The 24,052-nt window shown below is 57.2% G+C and overlaps 5 protein-coding genes across 5 annotated transcripts; 1 reads left to right on the forward strand and 4 right to left on the reverse strand.

Moving 5' to 3' along the window:
* Positions 1–532: 532 nt before the first annotated feature.
* Positions 533–3,738, reverse strand: PRDX5 (peroxiredoxin 5). Its single transcript, XM_005894087.3, has 6 exons — positions 3,382–3,738; positions 2,003–2,137; positions 1,181–1,312; positions 1,070–1,108; positions 884–945; positions 533–773 (listed from the first exon to the last, which is right to left on the reverse strand). The coding sequence occupies exons 1-6, from the start codon at positions 3,565–3,567 to the stop codon at positions 668–670; spliced, it is 660 nt and encodes a 219-aa protein (XP_005894149.1). The 5' UTR covers positions 3,568–3,738; the 3' UTR covers positions 533–667.
* Positions 3,739–3,894: 156 nt separating this feature from the next.
* Positions 3,895–5,154, forward strand: TRMT112 (tRNA methyltransferase activator subunit 11-2). Its single transcript, XM_005894090.3, has 4 exons — positions 3,895–4,345; positions 4,435–4,536; positions 4,698–4,787; positions 4,875–5,154. Exons 1-4 carry the CDS (start codon positions 4,082–4,084, stop codon positions 4,980–4,982), a joined length of 564 nt encoding a protein of 187 aa, XP_005894152.2. The 5' UTR covers positions 3,895–4,081; the 3' UTR covers positions 4,983–5,154.
* Positions 5,155–5,202: 48 nt separating this feature from the next.
* Positions 5,203–13,292, reverse strand: ESRRA (estrogen related receptor alpha). Its single transcript, XM_070360580.1, has 7 exons — positions 13,085–13,292; positions 11,231–11,567; positions 7,799–7,915; positions 7,509–7,637; positions 6,941–7,108; positions 6,573–6,842; positions 5,203–6,161 (listed from the first exon to the last, which is right to left on the reverse strand). Exons 2-7 carry the CDS (start codon positions 11,553–11,555, stop codon positions 5,902–5,904), a joined length of 1,269 nt encoding a protein of 422 aa, XP_070216681.1. The 5' UTR covers positions 11,556–11,567; positions 13,085–13,292; the 3' UTR covers positions 5,203–5,901.
* A 762-nt stretch (positions 13,293–14,054) lies between these two features.
* On the reverse strand, positions 14,055–16,653 carry CATSPERZ (catsper channel auxiliary subunit zeta). Its single transcript, XM_014477688.2, has 4 exons — positions 16,325–16,653; positions 15,244–15,323; positions 14,975–15,041; positions 14,055–14,233 (listed from the first exon to the last, which is right to left on the reverse strand). The coding sequence occupies exons 1-4, from the start codon at positions 16,596–16,598 to the stop codon at positions 14,124–14,126; spliced, it is 531 nt and encodes a 176-aa protein (XP_014333174.2). The 5' UTR covers positions 16,599–16,653; the 3' UTR covers positions 14,055–14,123.
* A 670-nt stretch (positions 16,654–17,323) lies between these two features.
* On the reverse strand, positions 17,324–23,748 carry KCNK4 (potassium two pore domain channel subfamily K member 4). Its single transcript, XM_070359777.1, has 6 exons — positions 23,379–23,748; positions 20,074–20,197; positions 19,786–19,946; positions 19,406–19,592; positions 18,769–18,908; positions 17,324–18,073 (listed from the first exon to the last, which is right to left on the reverse strand). Exons 1-6 carry the CDS (start codon positions 23,565–23,567, stop codon positions 17,660–17,662), a joined length of 1,215 nt encoding a protein of 404 aa, XP_070215878.1. The 5' UTR covers positions 23,568–23,748; the 3' UTR covers positions 17,324–17,659.
* Positions 23,749–24,052: the final 304 nt, after the last annotated feature.

Here is a 24,052-nt window from a genome sequence, read left to right on the forward strand (position 1 = left end):
CCTAGACTCTGCCACGGGGACCCTGCACCACCCATCACCTCCCACCCCTGGGGCTGAACCAGCACTAGCTCTGCCGATGGAGCCCTTTTTGCCCATCAGATGGTCCCAAGGTGCCAGGGGCCCTTCTTGGGATGTGGGTGCTCCCAAAAGGGGTTCAGCAGAATTTGAGGGTATGCCCAGGTGAGGGGGTGGGGGGGGGGTGCCTTGGGCCAGTTTCTACCCTGAGGTCTGCAGTCAAAATGAGATTGGCCATCATGCAGGTATCAAATGCAAACGGTTACGGGCCCTAGCCAAACTCGGAAAGTCCAGAGCCTTCCGGAGGAGCTCCCTCGGCAGGACCACTGGCCCTTTCTCAGCTTATAGATGGATGCTTCATGACACCTCCCTAAAGAGGCCTTCTCTGACTTGCCTAAGTTAAGTCAGAGTCCTTTATGAGTCCCCACTTCAGCCTCTGCCCACTACCCTCACAGCTGGACGGTCAGTGAGGCCTGGCCTTGGGCAAAGCAGCAATTCAAAACCAAGGAGACAGACATAAACCAGAAGTGTTTATTGCAGAAATTTGGCCAAGATTTCAGCTGAGTGATCACAGGCTAGGCTGGGGCCCTCTGCCCACGACTGGCCCGGTAAAACAGGAAAGGGCCGGAGGAGGATATCTGGGCTCCAAGCCTCAGAGCTGTGAGAGGATGTTGGGAGCCAGGCTGCAGGTGAGGCCTGTGCCATCTGGCTCCACGTTCAGGGATTTGACGATGCCATCCTCTATCACCATGGAGAACCTGCCAGAAAGAAGGGCCGGGCCACGTCAAACAGCCTGGGCCTGGAGGCTGACAATGGAGACAGGTGGGGTAGCAGGCGAACCCCCCAAGGGGGACCCTCCCACTTTTACCTCTTCAGTCGGTGATTCCCAAAGAGAAAGAGCAGTGAATCATCAAGTAACAAATCTGTCTCCTGAAAGGAGAAGCAGAGGAAAGGTCAGGAACGCCCAGAACAGGCCAGTCCCCTAGCCGCTCCCCACACTGGCCGTCTCCCTTCAAGTCCCTGCTTTCAGGATGGAGGCTGGGAGTGCACTCACCTTCCCAAAAGTCCCATTGGGGTCTGCCAGGAGCCGAACCTAAGGAGAAAGCAAAAGTCACAAAAAAATCTCCACCTTGGCCCCAGATCCCCTACAGGATCCACAGCTCACCTTGCCCTCTGCCTTGTGGGCGCGTGCCCACTCTTCAGTTACAAAGACATCATTAACGGTCAGACATGCCACCACCTGGATCCCCTTGGCCTTCAGAGCGTCAGCCTGCTCCACGAACCCTGGCAGGTGGGTCTGGGGAGGAGAACCAGAGTCAGCAAGTGGGTAACAGCCTCTGCTCCTCAGCCCACGCTTTGTCTCCAAGCCCTCTTCATTTCCCGACACCGACCCCTTTCATCAGACAATGAGAACTGGGTAAGCCACAGTTCCTTTTTGTTTCCCTGGTGGCTCAACAGTAAAGAATTCGCCTGCCAATGCAGGAAACGTGGGTTCGATCCTTGCATCAGGAAGATCCCCTGGAGAAGGAAATGGCAACCCGCTCCAGTATTCTTGTCTGGGAAATCTCCTGGACAGAGAAGCCTGGCGCGCTACAGTCCATGGGGTTGCAGAGAGTTGGCACGACTTAGCGACTAAACAGCAACAACTAAGAAGCTCGGATCCAAGTTCAAGTGTTCCTCGCTCAAGACCGTGAACGTCCCACGAGCAGGACCGCCTCATCTACCTGAGTCCCAAGTCCCTTCCACAGCCCTGTCTAGTCACCCAGCAGGATCAATGAGAGGCGTTGCACCACCTTTTCTCCTACATCCCTACACGCACAGTCACAACTTATTTCTTAAAAACCTGATATGCTTCTTTAACTGTCATATCACCTACATCCCATTGGTACAAGCTGTCGCGGGACTAAGCAGGACTCTGCGGGACTCGTGAACAATACAAACACACACACAAGATCCCAACTGCTGAGCCCAGAAGCGCAGGCCTCACCTTGGAACAACCAGGGGTAAAGGCCCCAGGGAGGCCAAACAGCACTCCCTTCTTGCCTTTGAACAGCTCTGCCAGGTTCACCTTGTTGCCTGGCTCCTTTTCAAATACCTCCACCGACGGAATGGCATCTCCAACCTAGAAAGAAGGACTCCAAAGTAAGGGCAAGGGCAGGGCCGCAAGGGCGGGGTGGGGGTGCCCAGAGAGGGCTGAGGAGCCCTGCCTGGTCCCGTGGAGCCCGGGTTGACACCCGGCAGGGAAGTCCACCGCTGTCGGAGCTTCCAGAGGTCCCTTTCCTGCGACCACCTGGTTACCCCACATCCTCCAAGTTTCAGGGTGGCCCTATTCCTCTTAAGGGCCAGTCGGTGACCACAGAAAAAAGGGAACGGCCTCTCTGGGTGTCACAAGAGGTTGAGTACACAAAGTGAGTTACAGGAAAGAGATGAGACAGAGGGGCAGGAGGGGGCCCTGACAACACGGAGGGAGAGGACACCGGGCACGGCTGATCAAGACGAGAAAAAAATGGGAGGGCAGCAGAAGGTGGGATGGCTGGGGGGCAGGGTGCAGGTCCCTACATCCAGCAGATATGAGTACAGAAGGACTAGGGGGCAGGGGGCAGAGGGCAGGTCCCTACATCCAGCAGATATGAGTACAGAAGGACTCCCTTCAAGGGGGAGGGATCAGTGTTCCTGGGAGTGTGTGCGGGCTTCACAGGCCAGAAAAAGTAGACAAAGGGAGCAAAGTCAGGGGTGAGGGTAGAGCCTGGAGAAACCCAGCAGTGGGTTGTAGGATGAAGTAGAAGGAGGGGATCTCAGAAGACTGTGAAGCAAGGGGGAGCCCCAAGGAGCTGGGGATGGTTCCAGAAGATAAGAGGGCTGAAAAACTCAGCAGAAGGGTGCGGTGGGAGAGACAAAACAGGGTTCTAAGAGACATCACCTGTTTCAAAGGATGGAGTGAGAGTAATACCCAATAACGTGACAAAAGCAGCGGAAGGGCATGGAGAAGAACACGCATAGGGGTTAAAAAGGGTAAAGGAGATGGTTCCATAGGTGGGGGAAGCCATGGCACGCCACCTGAAAACGGTGGAGACTCATCACAGGTGTCCCAGAGTGGGTGTGGCAGGGAGACGAGGGGAAGGCCCAAAAGCCTTGAGAACTGTTAGAGGAGATGGGGCACGAGACCCCTAAAACTGGCGACATCGTTGCAGCCACCGGGCTCTTGTTGAAGGAAACAAGGGGAACGGACGGCGGGAGGAGCCTCTATGGCAGCGGGAAGGTAATAAAGACGGTGACTCTCCCCCAGACAAGCGGGACGAAGAGGCGTGCAGAAATGAGTGGAGTCGGGTAGGCAAAGAAGTCAGGCCTGGCTGGGCCCGCGGTCACCTTAATCGGGGCCATGGCTACAGCAGCGCTTCTGAAACCTCGGACCCCGCCAAACGTCCACTCGAGGATTCCTTCCAGGCACCCTCGGGTTCCCGCCGCTGTCGTTGACGCACCCTCAACGATGGTCGCCCGGGACACCACCGAGCCCGGTCTGCAGCCCAGGACGCGTAACCACCCCAGACGCATGCCGAGTCATAAAGTCAGAACAGCCCCGCCCACGCCTCGAGGCTGAGGTAGAAGGCTGGGCGGAACCGGAGCGCTACGACGCAATCCTGCGGAAGACGGCAAAAAGTGGAACAGGGGGCCGTAGGTTACCTGGCCACCCGCGAGGCGCCGCCAACGCGCAGGCGTGGACGGCGCACGAATGGGCAGGGCTTCCGACCAGCTCCGTATTAGGGGTGGATCTCCGGCGCGCGTGCGAGCGGGCGGAGCTTATTTGCATACAAGTCCGAGTTGCCGCTGTTTCGATTGTGTAATTTACGGATTGGGACAGTATTTCCATTTCTTAACCGCAAGCAAGTGTCAGGAGACGGTGGTGTCAGGCGCCTGTGTAGGAGTAAAGCGTATTTATTTTGCATTCCACGAAGGCCTTTGCATTAGAGCAGTCTTAAGTATGATTTACATTGTACATGATTTGTAGCAACCTGAGGTTTAGCTCAGCCAAAACCACTGGATCTGCGCCATAGCAATCTCCTGCCAGATGCTTCCAGGAGCAGCGCGTGATACCAACCGACCTCGGCTCCAGCGAGCACCGGAAGTCCAGAAGTTTCGCCGTTTCCGTTCCTCCCAGGTGTCCAATAGGATCGAGCGGGACAGCCCCGGAAATGATGTAGAGAGAGACCACTCTCCTTCCGGTTCTGGCTTTGCGGGAGTGGGCAGCGTAGACATGAGGCTGCTCACCCACAACTTGCTGAGCTCCCACGTGCGGGGGGTGGGGCCCCGAGGCTTCCCCCTGCGTCTCCAGGTACCGGCCGTCTCGGGCACCTCTCCCGGGGGCGGGGGTAGGAGAACGGGGATCCGGTCCTTGCATAACTAAATCTCTGCGCCCCTCAGGCCACGGAGGTCCGTATCAACCCTGTGGAGTTCAACCCCGACTTCATAGTGCGTATGATACCCAAAGTGGAGTGGGCGGCGCTTCTGGAGGCTGCGGACCACGTGAGGACCCTCCTCCCCACCTCCCCAGCCCAGTGCACACCATGGGTGGCGGGGGGGCTGGTTGGGGCGGGGGGCGGGGATAGTCTTAACTGCAGTCCTTTACACCAGGCCTCAGGGCGAGCGTCTGGGGAGCCGAGATGATTTAAGCCTCTTGCCCACAGCTGCATCTCATCCAGGTGCCTAAAGAGCCGATTCAGGGGTATGAGCATAACGAGGAATTTCTGAGAAAGATGCACCACGTGCTGCTGGAGGTGAGAACCGGCCCATCGCTTGCCTCCTGGCTGTACACCCACACTTGACAACTGCCAGTGCTCAGTTCTGGTCCCCTCTTCCCGCAGGTGGAGGTCTTGGAGGGCACCCTGCAATGCCCAGAGTCGGGACGTGTGTTCCCCATCAGCCGTGGCATCCCCAATATGCTGCTGAGTGATGAGGAAACGGAGACTTAAACTGTGCCAGGCGCCGGTTTTTCACTCTGGTTGTGTGAAGCTTTGTTTACGTTATCTTGTTTGTTAGTCCTATCCTATGTATCCCTAACCCCTTACCCAGTGACACACCACACAGTGTTTTTGAGCTCGATAGTATATATTTTTTTTTCTCATTAAAGGTTCAAAACCAAAAGCGGTTTCTCTTTGCAGCAAATATACATTAAAATAGAGTCTCTGTACAGCCAAGGGCTCTGGGCCCTGGCTTGCCCCATGTCCCTGCGCCTCCCTGGCCAAACCCAAAAATAAATATAGTGTTATTGCTCTGCAGGGCATAGAGGCAGTGCTCTCCCTGCCCCCCTGAGGAGACTGGGTGGGAGCTGATGGGGGGCCCTGGCCACCCCAGGGGTCCAGGGGCTGGAGCCTGCTTGGAGTTATTGCTTCAAGGTGGGGGGGGGGCAGTAATGCCCAATGCAAATGATGAGAAAGGAGCAAAGGGAGCAGGAGCCTTTGCTCTCCAAATCCCTCTCTGTTCTGGAGAGGAAGTCGGATTAAGCAGCAGCAAAAGCATCACCCACTGGGAGACTGTGGCCTCCACTCCCTTCCCTCCCTGAGATCAGGCTTCTGCCCACCAACCCCCCCAACACACATATGTCCCCTGCAGCCCCCTATGGCTTCCGCAAGGCCCCCTACACCCTGGGGGCACGTTATGGCTTGCGAGGGGCAGCACTGTGCCCAGAGCCTGGGCGCACATGTTCCCAGCTTCTAACACCCCCAAGGAGGGGGGAGGGGAGGGTGTAGGGCCTGCTCCCAGGGGCTGATGGTGTTGCCCTGGCCCTGCCAGCAGGCTGTGGCACTGCCCAGACCCCAGCTCTGCCCTCTTGGGGCCGACCCCATGCTGGGCGGGTCCTGCCAGCACCCCCACCCATGCCCACCCCTTGCCTCAGTCCATCATGGCCTCGAGCATTTCCAAAAACAGCTTGTGCATGGGCACCTTGCCCTCCAGCTTCACCCCATAGAAATGGGCCAGCACTTTGCCCGCTGTCTGGCGAAGGAGCGGTAGTGTGAGCAGCAGCCTGCCTGCCCGCCTCCGCTCAGCGCCCCCTCCGGGGCCTGCCCGGCCAGCTTCGTACTCCAGCAGGGCCTCGTGTAGAGCTTCTCGCAGCTGCTCCACTGCTTCAGCATCTTCAATGTGCACAGAGTCTGCAGGGCAAGATGACAGAACTGTTGACGTGGGCCATCTCCAGAAGGACAGAGCCACATCGACCTGGGCACTGCCAGGTGGGGGCCCAAGGAGGAGCCACACCAAGATTTGCTGAAGCACTACTCGCTGCTCCTGCTCATGAGCCAGGGCCCACTCCTCTTTCCTCAGCTACGGCCACCTCCGGTCCCCTTCCCCTTCCCTCCCACTAAGTGGTTCACCTGTCTACAAAACCACGGGCATTCAGCATGCATTTCCTGGACCTGTCCTCGCCTGGCTTAGTGACTTTCAGCAAGTCACTGTTCTTGCCTAAGCCTGTTTTCCCTGTCTGCAAAGTGGGAGTGTGCCACCATCACAGGTAAAAAACGAAAGCGCCTGATGGAGAAACCCATCAGTACAAGCCCCAGACTCACCTGAATTGGCGAGGGCCAGGGCCTTCAGCAGAACGTACTCCTCGCGCTCCAGCCGCAGGGCCTGCAGTCGCCGCACCAGCTGCAGCAGGGCAGCCCCCAGTTCCCCCAGGCCAGCGGCTCGTGCCCCCTCTTCATCCAGGACCAGGTCCTCGGCGAAGGCCAGCTCATCCTGCAGTGGCAGGGAGCGCTGGGCCACACCCAACACCAGGACCTCCATCCACACACTCTGCAGTACTGACATCTGGTCAGACAGTGACAGCGACGAGAAGCCTGGAGGGCAGGGGGACCAGAGCTGGCTAAGCAACTGCACCAGAGCCGGGCAGGGCCCAGCCTACCCAGGGAAGCCCCACATTGCCTGGGCCCTCTACCTGGGATGCTCTTGGCCCAGCTGATGGTGACCACGATCTCTCGGTCAAAGAGGTCACAGAGGGTGGCCACAGCTGGGAGGTGTCCATCAGGGCCCGCTGGGTCGGGCATGGCATACAGCTTCTCAGGTTCAACCACCAGCAGGTGGGACACGAGTGCGTTCACCGGGGCTGTAGTGACAGTTGGAAGAGGCAGGCATTCATCCCTCTGCCAGCCCTTCAGGGTCAAACATCTTCCCAGAGTCAGTCCCCCTGTGGCCTTCCTCAATAGCCACTGGCCAGCCTGGCTCGGACACCTCTCTCCGGGAAACGCCGCACTATCTCCTAGGGAAAGCGTCTGTCTGTGGACAGGTTCTGAGCATTAGAAAACCTTCCCTGTTCCCAGCTGTACTGCTCGAGGTCTGACACAGAAAAGGGTATCTTTGTAAATACTTCTCAAGGGAAATGAGTGAACGAACAGATGAAGACGTGGGTCCCAGTGCCCAAGATAACTACAATCCCGTATGAATGACATCAGACAGACATTGCCCACCCTGACCCCAGAGCCCCAAGGACCCCACCGCGTTCTCACCTGTCTTCCGAGGGCCTCCAGCTACTGCCAGAGGTCCAGCAGGGAAGGGGCCTGGGAAGGGCAGTGGGTCCACCTCTGGCCGCCGCTTGTACTTCTGTCGCCCACCACGGACGCGGTCCAGACGTACCCCTTGAGAATTGCAGGACAGTGCTGTGTCCACGGGGCTGGGGCTGGCCTGCTCTCCAGAGCCCACCTGCCCAGCCCAGTCATCCAGGACTTCCCAGGCCTCACCCGGCCCGACCCCATGCACCCAGCTCCCCAGCCTCACCCAGGCCCCCGCCAGCGCTCACCCTCCTTGAGCATGCCCACCCGCAGGCACTTGGTGAAGCGACAGGCCTGGCAGGCCTTGCGTCTCCGCTTGGTGATCTCGCACTCGTTGGAGGCCGGACAGCTGTACTCGATGCTCCCTGCCAAGGAAGAGGCAGGGCTCCAGTGGCAGCCTCCTGGGGCCCAGAGGGGGCCTAGCCAGTGGGGAGAGCCCTGCCATTCCAGGCAAGCACAGGTCTGGGGAGAGCGGGAGTGCTATGAATGGGGCAGGGAAGCCGGGGCACTGAGGGGAAAGGCGGCTGGGCTGGGAATCCCAGCCTGGGCAAGGGAGGGGCTGGGACCAAGGGAGAGTCAGGTGGCATCCGGCCCCAGCCTCTGGTCAAGTCACACCTCTGATCTGTTCTCATCAAGGGCCGCAGTGGTCTCCACACTGCTACATCCAGTGGTCAGTTCTCGTCCTTCTATTACTAACATCTAACACTGCTGATCCCTCCTAGAAACAAACACTTTTCTTCTTTTGCTTCTAGGACACCACACTCTGGGTTTTCCTCCTACGTCACTGCTATTTTGGGGCTTCTGTGCATCTGCCCACACTCCTTCCATTGAAGACCCCCTGGGGGCCCTCCAACCTGTCTCCTCTGACTCATTCCCATGGTGATCTCACCCAGGCTTTCAAATCTGTACCTCTAGCCTAGACCTGTGTGAACTCTAGACACATCCCACTGCCTCCTCGGCATTCTGCATGTCTAGAAGGCACTACAGACTTATCTTGTCCTAGACGGAGCCCCCGACCTACCCCTCCAAAACCTGCAATCTCATTTGTCCAGCTGCTCAAGCAGAAACCTAAGAGACATTTATAATTCCTCTCCCACCCCAAATCTAAGCCACTGACAGGTCCTGGTGGGCTTTACCTCCTAATCCGTTCAGAAGCCCACCCCTTCCTCCCCTGGCAACTGTTTCTACCCTTGACCGGAGTCACTCTCACCTCCCTTCCTGCTGCTTTGCCTCCTTCAGTTACTATCAACACAGAGGCATCCTCTTAAACCTAAGACAGGGAATTCCCTGGTGGTCCAGTGGTTAGGACTCCACACTTTCACTGCTGAGGGACTGGGCTCCATCCCTGGTCAAGGAACTAAAGCCAAACAAACCCTCTAAGACAGATCATGTCCCTTCCCTACTTAAAACCCTCCAGGTGTGGGGGAGGGAGGCTCAAGAAGGAGGAGATATATGTATGGTTATGGCAGATTCCCATTGTTGTACAGCAGAAACCAACACAACACTGTAAAGCAATTATCTTCCAATTAAAAATAAATTTAAAAAGCCCTCCAGGTAAATCCCATGGGCTATGAGACCTGCATCCCAGCTCCTCGCCACCTTTCTGACCTCATCCCCTTTGCCCTCTGCCCGGCTCTGTTGGCCAACTCAGTGTTCCTCAAACAGGCCCTGCCTCAGGGTGCATGGCTCCCTTACCTCCTTCGGATCTCTCCTTCCTGGGGAGGCCTTCCCAGCCACTGGGTAAGAATGCCAAGAGTCCCTCCACAGACACCTCTGGTCACTTGTCCCTGCTGTATATTTCCTGCCCTTGCTTTATGGTTTCTCGTAAGCTCTTAGCACCGTTTAATATGCAACATCTGTACATATTTATCTTCTTTGTTCTGTCTACCCATTTTAGTGCCAGTTCCATGAGGGCCAGGACTGTGCCCAGTGCTAGGAACAGGGTCTGGCTGAATGAATGCACGGTGGCCCTCCCAGCTCCTGGGCTACCACAGGACTGAATGGCTCAAACTGCCAACATACCCGAAGTGAATTTCTCCTCACAATCTGCTCTCTCCTCCACCCTACCTGGGCTTCTTCAGCTTAAGACGCCTCCTCAGGGAGGCCCTCCAGCATCTCAGGCCCAGCCATGTTCCCTGGCTCATCCTGCTCCTGACCCCCCAGCACTTACCACAGCTGTTAATAACAACTGTGTTCAGTTCACTGTTTTCTCTCCTCCTCTGCTGGGATGTAAACTGAGGACAGGAGCGATCCTTAGTCCCAGCTGTGTCCCCACACCTGGAACAGTGGCCAGGGCAGCAGAGCACAAGTTCATGAAGAGTGAGGATCCTGGAGGCTGCCACTTACCAAGTGGGTGACCTTGGGCAAGCCCCACAGCTACGCCCTCAACCCTCAAGTTTTCCCATCTGTAACACTGGGATGATTAAAAACTACTTCCTACAAAGGTGGGTTGTGAGAACAAAATGGGATAATCAAGGTAAGACATTTAGCAGGCTCCAGCACCTAGATACTCCACAATGATCACTGTGTATGGCTAATGCGCGACAAATACTTGTCAATAGAGAACCAAGTGTTCCAGGGTGGGTACGAGACATCTGAACCCAGACCTGCTGGCTCAGGTCTGCAGGGCCAGAAGGGAACGGAGCTTTTAGGCCAGCGGGTCTCAGCCAAGTCAAAACTTGCTAGAATGTCACAACCGGCCATGAGGCATCTGCCCGGAGTTATTTGTAATAAGCAGAGGCAACAGTCTGGCCTTTACGAGCTTAGCTCTGGACCTCAATCGACCCAAGTTCAAATCTTGTTGCTGCCATTTTCTACCCGTGGGACCTGAACCAAGTTTTGAAAACCTCTCTGGGCCTCAGTTATAATCGTGCTAGTACCTTAGAGACTGCTGTGGGGGGTAACAGAGCTTAAATGTAACAGGGCACGGTGCCTGACAGTCAAGAAACACTCTGAAAAAGCCTATGTATTATAGCCCCAAAGTAACCAATGGTTTATATAAAAATATAAGTAACAGGTACATCCCAAATAATGCTTCTTACATCACCATCTTGCTCACTCATATTTTGATATGCCGAGTGGAAAAATTCACTGAGTACTATTGGCAGGGATGCCTAATAATCGTGTTTTTTTTTTTCCCTGACCACACCATGTGGGTTCTGGGATCTTAGTTCCCTGATCAGGGTTTGAACCTGGGCTCTTGGCAGTAAGAGCAAGAAGTCCTAACCACTGGACTGCCAGGGAATTCCCTAAGTTTTTTTAAAGGTAGATGCTGAAATATGATGTAGCCCCCTCTCAGTTAACCATAAAAACCTGCCTTGTGCTGGGGCTGCTTCAGGAAATCAACACAAAAAAGGGCATGTTCTTTGCTGGGGAGAGGATAGCAGCGGCCAGAAGACTCAAGCTTAGAAGCAGGCAGGGGCTGCTGTGGAAGGTGCTGGGCCTGGGTACCAGAAAACTAGGAGGCATCCTGAGTCCCGCTCTCACATCCCACATACGATCCATCAACACGTCCTGGCGGCTTTATTTAACTCTTAAGGGAAAGGGCATTCCTGGGACATAGGAGGACCTGGGAACTCCAGGCTGCCAACCCCAAGTGGTACCACGGCACTCAGCAGTGCAGCAGTTAGGCAGCCCCAAGCCCAGAGGGCAAAGGGCACAGGAATGGGGTGGGGGCTCACCCTGGATGGTCCTCTTGAAGAAGGCTTTGCAGGCCTCACAGGATGCCACACCATAGTGGTAGCCGGAGGCCACATCCCCACAGACCAGGCAGAGGCGTTTGGGCAGGGAGCTGAGCACCAGCTTCCCACCACCCTGCTCGCCAGGCCCAGCCCCATCCCCATCCTCCTCTTCCTTGTGGCCTGGGAGGCAGCGGGTGGGGGCTGGGCCAGGAGCCAGAGCCACGGGGGGCTCAGTCTCAGTCTCCGAGGAACCCTTTGGGCTGTCAGGGCTGGCTGGCTCTGCCTTGATGTAGAGAGGCTCAATGCCCACCACCTGGCTGGACATGGCGCTGGTCACCTGCGGGAAGAGACCCGTCAGGTCACAGGGAGGAGCTGGGATGGGGGATGGAGACACCCTGTCACCCTGGTTGCCCAACCCCAGGCCTAGGCAGGCTTCCAGGCCTAACCAGAGGGTGGAGGGGGGACAGAGTCCAAGGAAGGCTGCCCATGAAGAGGGCCCCCCCCAGCTGTTGCCATAGGAACAGAGTCTCCAGAGCCTCTAGGGCCAGTAACTGACAGCAGGTCTCCCACCTGGGAACCTACAGGAGGTTTGGAAAACCCCTACCCCACCCAGGCCAGGCAATAGGGAAACCTTACCCCCAAGCACCCTTCAACCCTATCTGGAATCCTCAGCCAAGAGTGGGATATCTCTCAGTTTTCTCCAGATGCTGGTGATCTCAGCAGTCTCCCCCACACCTGGGGATCCTCCACTCAAGAGCCAAAACAGAGACATACACACCAAAGGGCAGTCCATGTGCTCACACAGGTGTGCGTATACCCTCACCCTACCACTCACTTGGGTCTTCAGATGTCCTCACCTGCACACACACCCTCATGTGCTCACACACGGTCACACTCTACTGAGCAAGTTCACACTCACACGGCCTTCTCAAACCCCAGCTCTTACTCATGCTCCCATTTGCCTTCACACACTCCTAAAGTGCATACTACATAACAAACTCACACTCTAGGCTCATAATCACACTCTCGCTCACAAATACACTTACACTCTCACCATGATTCCCGCCCCCCCCACGCCCCCCCCCCCCCCACACACAGGCATAGACCCTTATGGAAAGACATTCGGAACCTCTCACACCTGACACATCTTCCCCTCTGGCCCCAGGCACACCCGCTGGCGCGGCTCCACCTCCTTGCACACTCTTCCGCACATTCGCTCTTACACTCCTGCTGCCGCAGAATCCTACACCACGGGGCACCCAGCCCGCCCCCCCAACCTGCGCACACCTACGGGAAGTTGCCTAAAGTTACTGCGTCTCCCCTCCCCCTCCGCCCGCGGGGGCCCTCTATCAGGTTATCAGGAAGTAATGGGGGAGCGCCAAGGAGGAGGAAGCTCTCCCCAGCCAGTGCGATGACCTTTGACCCAGAGAGAAGGGTGGCCCGAGGCCCCTTCGAGCGCCCCCACGTGGTCTTCAAAGCCCCTTCCCCGACCGGGAACCCTTCCCATCTTCCACCCTGGCCCGCCCCGGGACTCCGGCATGCTCCAGGTGCCGGACTGAACCCTGCCCTGGGATTGGATCCGAAGCCCAAGCCCGACCCTGGCCAGAACCCGCAGCCCGAGTCAGAACTGGCCCCGGGTCTCGGGCCGGTGCCTTAAGCCCTGGACGCCAGATCCCGCCCGCACCCTGACCCCGTCTGGCTTTCGACCGGGTGCCGACCGTGACCTGGGCCGGACCCAGAGTCGGACCCCGCCTGGAACCCGCCCCCCGCCCGCCTCCCAGCCGCGCTCGCACATGGCCCCCGCGCCCCGCCCGCCCGCCCACCCCCCAGCGGCGCTCCCCTCCGCCCCCGGACCTGGGGCTCCGGCAGGGCGGGCGGGCAGGCATGGGGGCCGAGCGGCCCGGAGCGCCGGGTGAGCCGGGGGCCGCGCGCGGCCCCTCCTCCGCCGCCTCCTCGGGCCGCGCCGCCCCGCCGCGCCGCGTCCCCTCACTCGGCGGCGCCGCCGGCGGCTTGTAGGACACAAAAGGACATCGCGGCCGCTTCCTACTCCGCTTCCTCCAGCTGACAGCGGGGGCGGGGCTGGCCGTGCGCATGCAAAGCAGGGGGCGTGGCCCAGCGCCCTATGCTAATCAGGCAAGTGGGGCGGGCAGCGCCTGCGCGCCGGGACGTGCCGGGGCGGGGCCAGCGAAGCCGGCGGGCTGGCCTTCGTGCAAGTCCGGGCTGCGCCGCCGCCGAGCTCCGGCGGCGCACTTGCTTGCGTAGGAGGTGGCCGAGGGGGCGTGTCCAGAGGAGACGGGGAGAGGCTCCGGGGAGAGGGTGGGGCCAGGAGCCTTCTTACGTAAAGGGAGAGGCGGGGCGCGCTGTTCGCGAGAGGTCGTTGAAGGGGGAGACTTCATACATATGTAAATAGGGGGCGGGGCGAGCGCCCAGACTGGTGTATCTGCATATGCATGAAAGGCGGGGTCTAGAGCGCCTAAGTTAGAAGGGAGGTGCTGCCCCTTTCCTTTTTCCCCCCTTCCCCCAAGATAACACAAACGGGCACTGGCACCGCACACCCCATATTCCCGCAAAGCTGCTGAACCCGGAGTGGGAGAAGCTGACCTAAGACATGAAATAAGTCCTGGATTTCGAGTCCTGGGAAAGCAGAGCCCGTAGGGCCCGAACAGAGAACGCTCAAGGTCACTGCGGTGACCGAGTGAAGGTCATAGGGAAAGGCGGGGCCACGTGCGTCCGCCTCTAGCGGGCAGCCACGCATTGACTCACGGACCATGTACAGATTCTTTTATTTCTCTAAGGGCTCAAATTCCACGTGGGCAGGGTCGGGCTTGGATCTGGGTACTGGACAGGGACCAGGGCTGGAGTCGGGCACTCGCTGGAGCCCGAGGCGGTCCTCTCAGACTGCCAAGACTTGCAGCCTCCTGTTCCGGCGCCTTTTGAGCCCCTCGATGTATCGCTGCAGCTGTTTGGTCAGGGAATGGTCCCGGCCGATCTCTGATTGGTAACCTGGAGGGCAGAGCTGTATTCAGGGCAGTGAGCAGGGGCATGGCCTCCCCATCAGCCAGTCTATGTTAGTTCGGGAAACTGGATCTTCAGGGTACTGGAACCTGGTGGTTTTGTTTCAAATGGTCAAGTCAGAGACCTGTGCTCCAAACAGATGGGAGATTCAGAGTGGGATGGGGTGCTGAGGTGGAGGATGGATGAGGAAGGCAAATTTAGAGAAGATGTTGCCGGCCTGAATTAGGGCACTGAGAGCAGGAAGCTTTGGGAACACCTCTTGGACCACCCCCTCTAAGCCATTAGCTCTTAGCCCTCCCCACCCAACCCTGACTTTCAAAAAGTAAGCAGGGCAACCCAAGGAAATTTACTCCAATAATCCACTGTCCAAAGGCTCTAGGAAGGGGCCAAGGCCACACAAAGGCTGTAATTCCCAATAGGCAAGTGGAGAAATGGCCTTAGAAAAGCCACAGCAGGTTAAGAGGGGCTGCACTGAGGCTACAGCCCAGTCCTGTGACAGTCACTCCGTACTCTGTCCTTTGGGTCTCCCTGTGCCCAGTCTCCTAACTTTTTACTTTTCCTAAAGCTTCTGGAATATTTGTGGGTGGTAAGGGAATCTGACAAGGCAAACACATCCTGAAACCCCACTCCTATAGGACCAAGGCCTGCAAAATCCCCCAGGGTCTCTTGTGGAAGTTGGGGGCAAGGGTGGGGGGTGGCGTGCAGGGAGTAGGGGGTGGGGAGGCTCACTCCGGAGGGCTTCGGTGAGTATTTCCAGAGCTTCATTCTCCATCAGTTCAGTCAGGGGCAGGGGCAGCTGGAGAGGCAGCAAGAGACTCAGATGAACAAAGGACCCCAGCTCTACCCACAGCTGAAATGCCCCAACTTTGCCCTCCAGTTCCAAGACCCCCAATTGACCTGCCTGCCCCTCCACCCTACAAAGCACCCCCACCCTCCCACCCCCAACTTGCTCACCCTCCACCCCCCACTATACTCCCAGTCTCCTTGGTGCCTCCAACCCTGCTCTGCTGTTCCACCCAGTAGGCTCGATGGGGTGTGTGCCTCGAGATATTGAGCGATGACACTGAGGAAGGCTTTTCTGGGAGAAGAGAAAAGAGGGATTTGTCATTTGTAGACTGCTCGGGCTTCCCCTGGAGCAGAGAAGATGTAGGGGTAGGTTGAGGGTTAGGGGGGCTCCAGAGACCAGCTCCAGATACTACTTGAGTGGGAAACAGTATGGGACAGTGGTTTACAAACCTGGGCTTTGTTGTCCCACCCTCCGAGATGACAGTTCGGACTACCCCGCTTTGTGAGACTTAAGGCCAGTGACTGACTTTCTGACCCTCAATTTCTTCATCTGTACAATGGGATAATAAGACTGGCCCCCTTATAGAGGTTGTGAAATTTAAAGGCGATCATGCAAGGGAAGCTGAGTGCTTGGCACAACAGCAAGTGCTCAATAAATAGTATATTGTTGTCTGCTCCAATTCCCTGACGAAGGCCTGGAGAGCAGAGGTGGCAGGGAGAAGGGCATGCCCCAAACAGCCTGGTAAATAGTATTTACTACTGGAAGTAAAGGAAATGGCAAATTCCTGGAGAAGGAAATGGCAATCTACTCCAGTACTATTGCCTGGAAAATCCCATGGACAGAGGAGCCTGGTAGGCTACAATCCATGGGGTGGCAGAGTCGGACACGGTTGAGCGACTTCACTTTCACTTTCACTGGAAGTAAACAGTATAACAACTGTAACCAGTGACAATGAATAAAAGGTAGGCACTCCCTCAAATAGCTCAAATCCACAGAAAAGGCATTAACTCCCTCCTTTCAACTATTCGGTGATTCCATGGAAAACACTCCACGCCTTTGCGTATTTTCCTGCCCGTCTCTATGGCCCCAGGACCTTGTGCGACGCCTGCCCGGTAGGGGGCGTTCCTAGAATGTCTGGTTGCTTTAAAGCGAGAAAGGTTAGCGTGGGGCGCCCCTTTCAGGGAATCCTAGAAACTTAGGTTCTACTGTTTTCCCCCATTTTACGGCAATAGAAATTGAGGCTCTGGCCAGCCCCCCAGCTCGGGCGCCCACAGCCCGGTGAGGCCACACACCGTTGTCGGTCTTGGAATCGTCCTCCTCTAAACGGCTTCCTTGGGAGCTATCGCCGCCAAGCTCCAGCTCCTCTGGCTCTTCTGGCTTGAAGCTGTCCTTGTCCTCTCCGCCGTCGGATGCTTCCCAGCCACCCTCTGCGTCGTGGCCAGCCTTCTGGTCGTAGGACCAGAGAGTCTTACCGCTTACGCTAACGTCCTCCAGTTCCGAGTCCTCGCGGACCGTGGGCAGCTGCACATTCAGCTTCGGCTGAGACAGAGTAGCCGTGGTCCACATGTTCCGGATGTCCTGCAGGCTCGACCTGCCCGAGCCATGGTGGCTCGAAGACTTGGCCGACGCCTGTGGGCCACACACAACGAGGGAAGCCGAGGGTCGTGGGGAATCGGGAGGGGAGGGAGAGCAGGCTGGGACCAGGGATCCTGAACCCAACCAGGGCTGACACTCCCCTGCTGGGGGCGGGGGGAGATGGGGGGCGTGGGGGGTGATTGTTGGGAGCTGCCCTGAGCCAGGGCTGAATGAAAGGACAGTCAGGGGCCCAGGGTGAGCCTGCGAGCTGGCAGGGTGAGGAGGACCAGGAAGAGTTCTTACTTTTAAAGGCTTTCCCTCCATGCTTCTGCCCCAACGGACCCAGTTGCCACAGGCCTCCGGGCGAGGAGGGTGGGGGAGGGGTTTCACGCTCCTTGAACGGGGAGGGGCAGGGTCCCGTCGGAACGGCCCATGGGAGTCTCGCGCGCGGAGAGTTCAAGCTACAAGCCTCCACACTAGATGCCCTTCTGTCTCCCCATCCCTGGCCGCATAGCCGCACGGGGCATGGACTCCCCGCGCATCCTGGCTGATTCTCACTCCAGACCCTACCGGCAACTTCAGGCAGAAACACCGGTCCAAGTACCCCTGAGAGTGCGGTCCCTTGACCGACGGGAGGGGCATGGGTTCGGCCTGGGGACCCTGGCGGGAGGAGAAGGAGGGAGCGGGGCCTGACTTGCCCGGGAGGTGGCCGACGACGCAAGCACTCGCACACCCTTCTCGCGTTCCCGCAGCTCCACGCCCGCAGCCGTGCAGACTGTTTCCGTTTATTGATGCGGGCTTTGAGGCACAGTCGTGAGGTGTTGTGAGGGACAGGCCCGGCCGGGACAGCGAGACAGAAAGCCGTGGGAGTCTGGAAATGGATGAAGTGACAGGGCCAGGAGCAGGGGGTGGCAGACAAGCAGCCCATGGCCTCCTCCCCAGGTTTCGGTCCGGTCGGTCGAGAGAGGGCTCTTTGGTCAGACAAGCAGAGCATGCCGGGGTGAGAGGGCCAGAACGAAGCCCTTTGAGAGGCCGGGGCCGGTGTCCTCCCTCTACGCGGGCACGCCTTTGTCCCGGGGGCGCCCCGGGCCGCGGGGCCGCGACGGTTTCCTGGGGGGATTGAGGGGGCGGCGGCGACCCCGTGGCGCGCGGGGCAGCGCGCAGCCGCGCTCGCTCTGCGTGTCCGAGGACTCGTCGATAAAGGCCAGATTCTCGCTGGGGTAGTCCAGCGCGGAGGCCGTGGGCGGCGTGGGCGGCGTGGGCGGGGAGGGCGGGGAGGACGGCTCGGTCTTCTCCGGGGCCGCAGGGGATAGGGGCCTGCTGGCAGGCTGCGCCGTGCAAGGCGGTGGAGGCAGGGGTGGCCGCTCCTTCTCCAACGGCGGTGGTGCCGTGGGCCCAACTCGCTGGGTCACCCGCGCGGTCACCGTGCCCGTCCAGCTGGCGGCCTGCGCCGTGAGGCCACCCATCTGCGCGGGGAGGAAAGGCAGTCCTCGACTAGGGATCCTCGACCGTCTCTCCGCAACCCCGGGAGCCTGCGCCGTCACCCGTCAGGCATGGCCCCTCTTTTCCGCCTGGTCCTCCTGCCTCATGAGTGGGAAAAGCCCGGAGGAGGGAGGGCAAAGCTCATCACCAGCCACATCCTCTCCTTTCCTCCGCCTGCACTGAAATGCTCCCTTCTCCAGAAGAAAAGACCCGAGGTTTTGTATCAGCTCTCCCTTGTCCCCAGAGACCTTTGTGCCTCCACCTACTCCACGGCCAGTAGAGGGGGTTACAAAATACAACAATAAATAAAACTACAACGACAAAACGCAGCAACAAATAAAATTTTAGTATAAGTATGTCCCATGCAATATTTGAGACATACTTGTACTCAGATAACATTTGCAATTTACCCGATATTCATATCCAACTAGGATTCCTTCATCTTTATTGGCTAAATCTGGTAACCTTTAACCATGAGAGTAGAGACTGGAGTCAACTGCAAACCTGTCCGAGCCTATCCCTTTTATCTCAACCGGTGCACACCGTGGCTCCCTCAATCCCTGTCTTGGGGAGCCCACACTCTGGAAGGGAAGGCGGGGTGGTCCACCGGCTGCTGGGGAACAGCGCGTCAGCACCACAGCGCAGGCGCAGGCGCGGCGTCGAAGCAAGGGGCGCCTACCTCTGCGCGAGTGCGGCGGGACACGACTCGCAGCCAGTTCCCGATGGTGGTGAGCACTGAAGCGAAGTAGGCCAGGCCGAGCAGGATCCAGAACCACACCAGCGGCTGGTAGGCTGCAAAGTTCTGGTTGGGACTGGCCCCTGAGACACCGCCGGGGAGGGCAGAAAGAAGTTGATTGTGAGACACGCCTTGAGCCCATGAGTCTCGGTTCACTGTCCTTCCCAACTCCTGGAGAGGATCCGCCCTCCCCAGGGCCAAGGGTCTGAGCTAGAGTGCGTGAATAGACGCAAGGAGACAGACTGGGAGTGACTTGAAGGTGTGCAAGAGAAGAGTAAGTGGAGGTGCTCATGCGCAAGAATGTGAGCATGTGTGAGGGGTGCATGTGTACAAGAATGTGGCATGTGTGAAGGGGTCACTTAATATACGTGTGAGCATGCATGGGCGTGCAGGCATGGAAGACCGTAAGCAGGCAGGAGGTGTCGCAGCCCCGCCAAAACGTGAGGGTGCATTCAGTGAGCGGATGTAGGGCGTGGAGCAAGCGCGTGTGAGCTCACAAGCGCCCTGTGGAATTTCGAGAGAGAAGCCAGATGGCAGAGCCCGTGGGAAGGGAAGAGCAACCCAAGAAAGGTGGCCTCACCGGCCACATAGTCCCCGAAGCCCACCGTGGTGAGTGTCACCACCACGAAGTAGATGGCCTCCAGCTTGCTCCAGCCCTCCATGTAGCAGAACACGAACGTGGGCGTAAGGACAAAGAGCAGGCAGCCGATCAGCAGGAAGAGCACCGCGGATAGAATTCGCACCAGCCCCGGTGGCACGTGCCACTTCTGCAGGGAGGGGCCGAGGAGTCACCAAAACCTCCAGGCTCACACCCCACACCCCCTCTTCTCAGAACCACCAGTGTTAGAGGTTCGCGGGATTCAGGCGCCCCGCCCCACTCACATGCCCCGGGCTGGGACAGACTTGGGTAAGGGTATCGCGAACCCAACGCCAGGGCGCACAGGGCTTGGAGCAGCTCACCAGGAAGATGGCTTCGATGTGACCGATGCCACGGCGCAGGGAAGAGCCTAGCCGGTCCCCGACCCCGGCCAGCAGTATCCCAAACAGCGGGATCCCCACCAGCGCATAAAAGATGCAGAAGAGGCGCCCAGCATCTGTGCGCAGGGCTGCGTTGCCATAGCCTGGGCAGAGGGGCCGTGCAGCAGGTCTAGGGGCTACCTGGCACCCCCCTAGCTCCCCCTGCACCTTCCCCCATGAGAAAGCCCAGCCACCCCTTGCCCCCTCTCCATGCCCAATCCCTTCCCCCACCGATGGTTGTGATGATGGTGCCTGAGAAAAAGAAGGCACTGCCCAGGTCCCAGGCTGAATGGTTGCTGTTACTGGTTGAGTTGGTGTCAGGGTTCGCGCCCCCTCCCAGGGCATCAGCCACATCCTGCAGGACAAGGCGCAGAAGGAGGAACCTCAGTCCTTGCCTCCTATCCTGGCCAACCCCTGGCCCTCCAGTCTCTGAGTGCTTCCCTCCTTACCCCTCCCAGCTCTCCCCTGCCCTCTGGTCTTGAAGGCAGTCCCTTAGGGCAGACATTGCAGATTGGGCAGCCCAATTTTGTTGTTTGACCAACACATTGTTGTAGAAACGTTTGAGTTATCAGCCCCTTAATTTCACATAACAGATTTCCAGTTTTACAGTGGTCAGGAGCACAGACTCTGGGACCAGCCTGCCTGGGTTCACATCTTGGTGCTAAGTGAAGCTGAACTGCACTTCCATTTCTGCATCTGTCAGTTGGGGATGGTGATAATAGTACCTTCCTCAAAGAGTTATTGTGAAGAGTTAAAGCATTCACAACAAAGCAAGCATTGTGTAGTTGTTAAATGATTACCCATGTAGACAGCATGCTCAATGAGTTCAGCTTTCCAGGGACCCCACCACCTCTACTTCCCCATAGGAAGCTGACTTTGAGTCAGTCTCTTGCCTTCAAAAATCTGATTAAAGTTAGGGACCCTCCCTCCAGGAAGGTTCACATACCAACAAATTTTGCATCCAGTTTGGGGAGGGTCATGGACAGACAAACCCTTCCCCACCCTGCTGAAGTCCAAACCAAACCCTGTGCTACACAGTAGATGCTCACTGAAGGTGAAAGTGAAAATCACTCAGTCTTGTCCGACTCTTTGTGACCCCATGGACTATACAGTCCATGGAATTCTCCAGGCCAGAATACTGGAGTGGATAGCCTTTTCCTTCTCCAGGGGATCTTCACAACCCAGGGATCGAACCCAGGTCTCCTGTATTGCAGGCAGATTCTTTACCAGATGAGCCACAAGGGAAGCCCAGATGCTTATTAAATATGATTACATTCATGAAATGGCCATGTGTCTGCCCATCTTGCCAGCCAGTTGGCCTCCCTCCCAAGACAGAGTCTGTGTTTTGAGAGTGCCTGCCCTAAGTGATGGAGGTCAGAGCACAGTGAGGAGAGAGCACAGGGGGCCCTTCCCCAAGCAGCACTGAGCCAGGACACACAGGCGGCAGTGTGAAGGAGGTCATAAACCACCTTCTTTCTCTCTGACTGCAGTCCTCATTAGCAAGACACATTCCAAATTAATCTTCCTAAAGTGACAGCCCCAAATCTTCCATCCCTCTCTGCTATCTGCAGAATAGAGTCTGAGTTCCCCAGCCCAGCCTGTAAGCCCCTTCTCCATGTGGTCCCAACCTCCCTTTCCCGAGTCTTCTCTCCTGGGACTTCCATTTTGGAGCCCAAGTTACAGTGACCTTATCCCCAGATTTTGAGACGATTCCATTTCCTGTAATAATCTCTTCATGAAGCCAAGAAGTGAAGTGTATGATTAAAAGTTATTTCATTTTATTTTGCAACACTTTTCCAATAAATTCACAACTTGGGAAAAAATCCTTTGTCATTCTGGGTGTTCTAATTTTTGCTTCAAATGACTAGGCATCTGCTAAATCCAAGAACTGCAAAACACTCTGAGCTTTCCAGTTTCCACGCCTTTTTCCATGCTGTTCCTCTGCCTGAGAGTCTCTTGCAACCCAATCACACATCTCTAAATTCTACCCATCTCATCTGCTTCATCAGTTACTGGCTCTTCCCAAAGACCCTGGGGCATTTCCCTCCTTGCCATCACCCTCACCCTGCACCTAGGCCAGGGCTCAGCATACAGCTGGCAGTTAACAAAGAAGGAAGTAAGGAAAACTCCCCTTCTACTAAATCCTACAGTGAACTTTCCCTGGAATCGGTGCCTTCGCCTAGATGTGACATCCTCTAGGCTACAGCCTGCATATGTCCACCCCAATATCAATTTCCCTGCTCACCCTATCCTGGACAGCATGGCACCTAGCACACAGTAGGTGCACAATTGCTGCATGACTGGCTAATTATAGAAGAGAAATAAAGCAGCTGTTGTCCGCCTTGCATGTTTCTGCCCTTCCTTTTCTTCTTTTTTCATATCCAGGAGAAAAGCTATTCCTTTGTGAAGATAAAATAGGTCAGGTTCCCTCTCTCCTCCTGCCCTGTGGTGTGGTCAGACACTCTCCTACCCAGAGTGTCAGAGAGCCTTTCTGGGCATTCTCTGGGTCAGAGACAATGTCAAGTTGCCTGTGTCCTGGCCCCACCCCACCCTCAACTCTGCTCCAGGTCCTGCCACCTTGGGAATCAGCTGGAACACTGAGTCCCCATGCTGATGCCTCCTCCTTCCATAAGAACAGGCAGGAAAGGAAAGGTGGGGGGAGGTTAGCTTTTCAATAACATAATACACATTAATGTAATCAAGTTAAATGTTAGGTGTTTTTATTTATTTTTTTTAGTATGACAGTGGCTCAGAAATCAGAGCGAGAGCAGAGGTGCTTGCCTGACAGTAGCATGAAAGGCTGCGGCCCACCCTTCCTTTAGTCACTGAACCAAAGCCCACCCCATCCCTGATTTGCACTCCCTCTAGCTTTCACTTCACAAGCATGTGTCGTGGCAGGAAGGTGTGCTCAAGCTGGCATCCATGATGGCATGGATTGGCTTAGGGGAACCTGGAACCCTCCGAAATCAAGGGTACGTATTTATATGTGCACTTTTTTGGAGGTAGGGGGTGGGGAAGTGTTCACAGTGTTCTTGGGTTTCTCTGAGGCATCTGTGACTCTAAAGAAGCACAGGAACTAGTGTAGAGATGCCAGATTTAGCAAATAAAAATACTGCATGGGACAAATTTGTGTTTTAAAAGTATTCATCCTTGAGCTGAAATTTACATTTAACTGGGTATTCCAGCCTTCATCTGGTAACCCTAAACCTGTGAGTTAGACCTGGGAAGACGTAACATATCTCATATGCTACAGCTGTTTATTCATTTCTTCCTTCACGGGTTCCTTCACGCAATCACTATCACACGCCAGGCAACCCAATGCTGGGCACAGCAAGGAAAACAAATGCAGCCCATGGCCGCCATATTGAAAACACAAGAGACCTGGATCCTGGCCTCTGCCCCGCACCCCTCCAGCTGCACCCTGCCTTCAGGGGTGTGGGTCAGGAAGCAGCACTCCAGAACAGGGCCCCAGCCGCATGCAGCTAGTATTAGGGGGTCACAGGTGACTGCTGCAGGTCTCTCCCCCACCCACGCACCTTGATGAAGAGCCCCAGGTCCTGGTCGCTCACACATGGATGGGCCCTCAGGAACTTCTCTCGCACCTCCCCCAGCTCCCTTTGGGCCTGCTGCTCATGGGGCTGCTCCAAGGCCTGGAACACCAGGGCACCGGACACCAGGTAGAGCAGGACCAGAGCCAGCAGTGCCAGTAGTGTGGTGCTGCGCATGGCGCGCCCAGGGGCCCGGCCAACTCCACTGCCCGCCTGGGGAGGCTGGGCAGGGGGTTCCTGGGGAGCTGCAGTCACTGCGGGCAGAACCAGGGATGCCGGGGTCAATCATCTGGCCTGACACCCCTACACCCTCCTTCTCCAACCCTACACACGCAAAGGTCCTGGGAGCCCCCGGCCCTACTACCTGCAGAGGGTCTCTCCTCACACCCCTCTGATCAACCCGCTCCTGGTACCAGGACACACCCAGTGCCCACCCCACCCCCACCTCAGTCCTCCCCCTTACCTCCACTGCCCGGCCCTCAGCCCCAGTCCGGGACTCCAGGGTGTGAGAAGAGGGCACAGGGAAAGGAAAGGACGGAGAGTGGAAGGTGGAAACAGAGACAGCCTGCCCAGGGAGAGGCGGGGCCAGAGAGGAGATGCTGGGGGCCTGGAGAGGGACCCCGCCTTCCAGCTGGGGGCTGAGGGGGAGCAGAGGACCACGC

Source organism: Bos mutus, chromosome 22 (genome assembly GCF_027580195.1).
Source record: "Bos mutus isolate GX-2022 chromosome 22, NWIPB_WYAK_1.1, whole genome shotgun sequence".
Lineage (NCBI taxonomy): Eukaryota > Metazoa > Chordata > Mammalia > Artiodactyla > Bovidae > Bos > Bos mutus.

What these genes read in the sequence shown, in the direction of transcription:
- ESRRA (XM_070360580.1), bottom strand. Translation starts at nt 11,555, where the DNA reads ATGTCCAGCCAGGTGGTGGGCATTGAGCCTCTCTACATCAAGGCAGAG. An exon ending in GGTGGGCATGCTCAAGGAGG is followed by an intron (nt 7,638 to 7,798) that starts GTGAGCGCTGGC and finishes GCAATTCTCAAG; the next exon opens with GGGTACGTCTGGACCGCGTC. An exon ending in TGGAGGCCCTCGGAAGACAG is followed by an intron (nt 7,109 to 7,508) that starts GTGAGAACGCGG and finishes CTGTCACTACAG; the next exon opens with CCCCGGTGAACGCACTCGTG.
- CATSPERZ (XM_014477688.2), bottom strand. Translation starts at nt 16,598, where the DNA reads ATGTGGACCACGGCTACTCTGTCTCAGCCGAAGCTGAATGTGCAGCTG. An exon ending in GGGTGGAACAGCAGAGCAGG is followed by an intron (nt 15,042 to 15,243) that starts GTTGGAGGCACC and finishes CTGCCTCTCCAG; the next exon opens with CTGCCCCTGCCCCTGACTGA. An exon ending in ACTCACCGAAGCCCTCCGGA is followed by an intron (nt 14,234 to 14,974) that starts GTGAGCCTCCCC and finishes TCTGCCCTCCAG; the next exon opens with GTTACCAATCAGAGATCGGC.
- TRMT112 (XM_005894090.3), top strand. Translation starts at nt 4,082, where the DNA reads ATGCTTCCAGGAGCAGCGCGTGATACCAACCGACCTCGGCTCCAGCGA. An exon ending in GCTTCCCCCTGCGTCTCCAG is followed by an intron (nt 4,346 to 4,434) that starts GTACCGGCCGTC and finishes TGCGCCCCTCAG; the next exon opens with GCCACGGAGGTCCGTATCAA. An exon ending in TTCTGGAGGCTGCGGACCAC is followed by an intron (nt 4,537 to 4,697) that starts GTGAGGACCCTC and finishes TCTTGCCCACAG; the next exon opens with CTGCATCTCATCCAGGTGCC.
- KCNK4 (XM_070359777.1), bottom strand. Translation starts at nt 23,567, where the DNA reads ATGCGCAGCACCACACTACTGGCACTGCTGGCTCTGGTCCTGCTCTAC. An exon ending in CACCATCATCACAACCATCG is followed by an intron (nt 19,947 to 20,073) that starts GTGGGGGAAGGG and finishes CCCTCTGCCCAG; the next exon opens with GCTATGGCAACGCAGCCCTG. An exon ending in CCCGCCGCACTCGCGCAGAG is followed by an intron (nt 18,074 to 18,768) that starts GTAGGCGCCCCT and finishes CTCCCCGCGCAG; the next exon opens with ATGGGTGGCCTCACGGCGCA.
- PRDX5 (XM_005894087.3), bottom strand. Translation starts at nt 3,567, where the DNA reads ATGCGTCTGGGGTGGTTACGCGTCCTGGGCTGCAGACCGGGCTCGGTG. An exon ending in TAGCCATGGCCCCGATTAAG is followed by an intron (nt 2,138 to 3,381) that starts GTGACCGCGGGC and finishes CCTTCTTTCTAG; the next exon opens with GTTGGAGATGCCATTCCGTC. An exon ending in CCAATGGGACTTTTGGGAAG is followed by an intron (nt 946 to 1,069) that starts GTGAGTGCACTC and finishes TTCTCCTTTCAG; the next exon opens with GAGACAGATTTGTTACTTGA.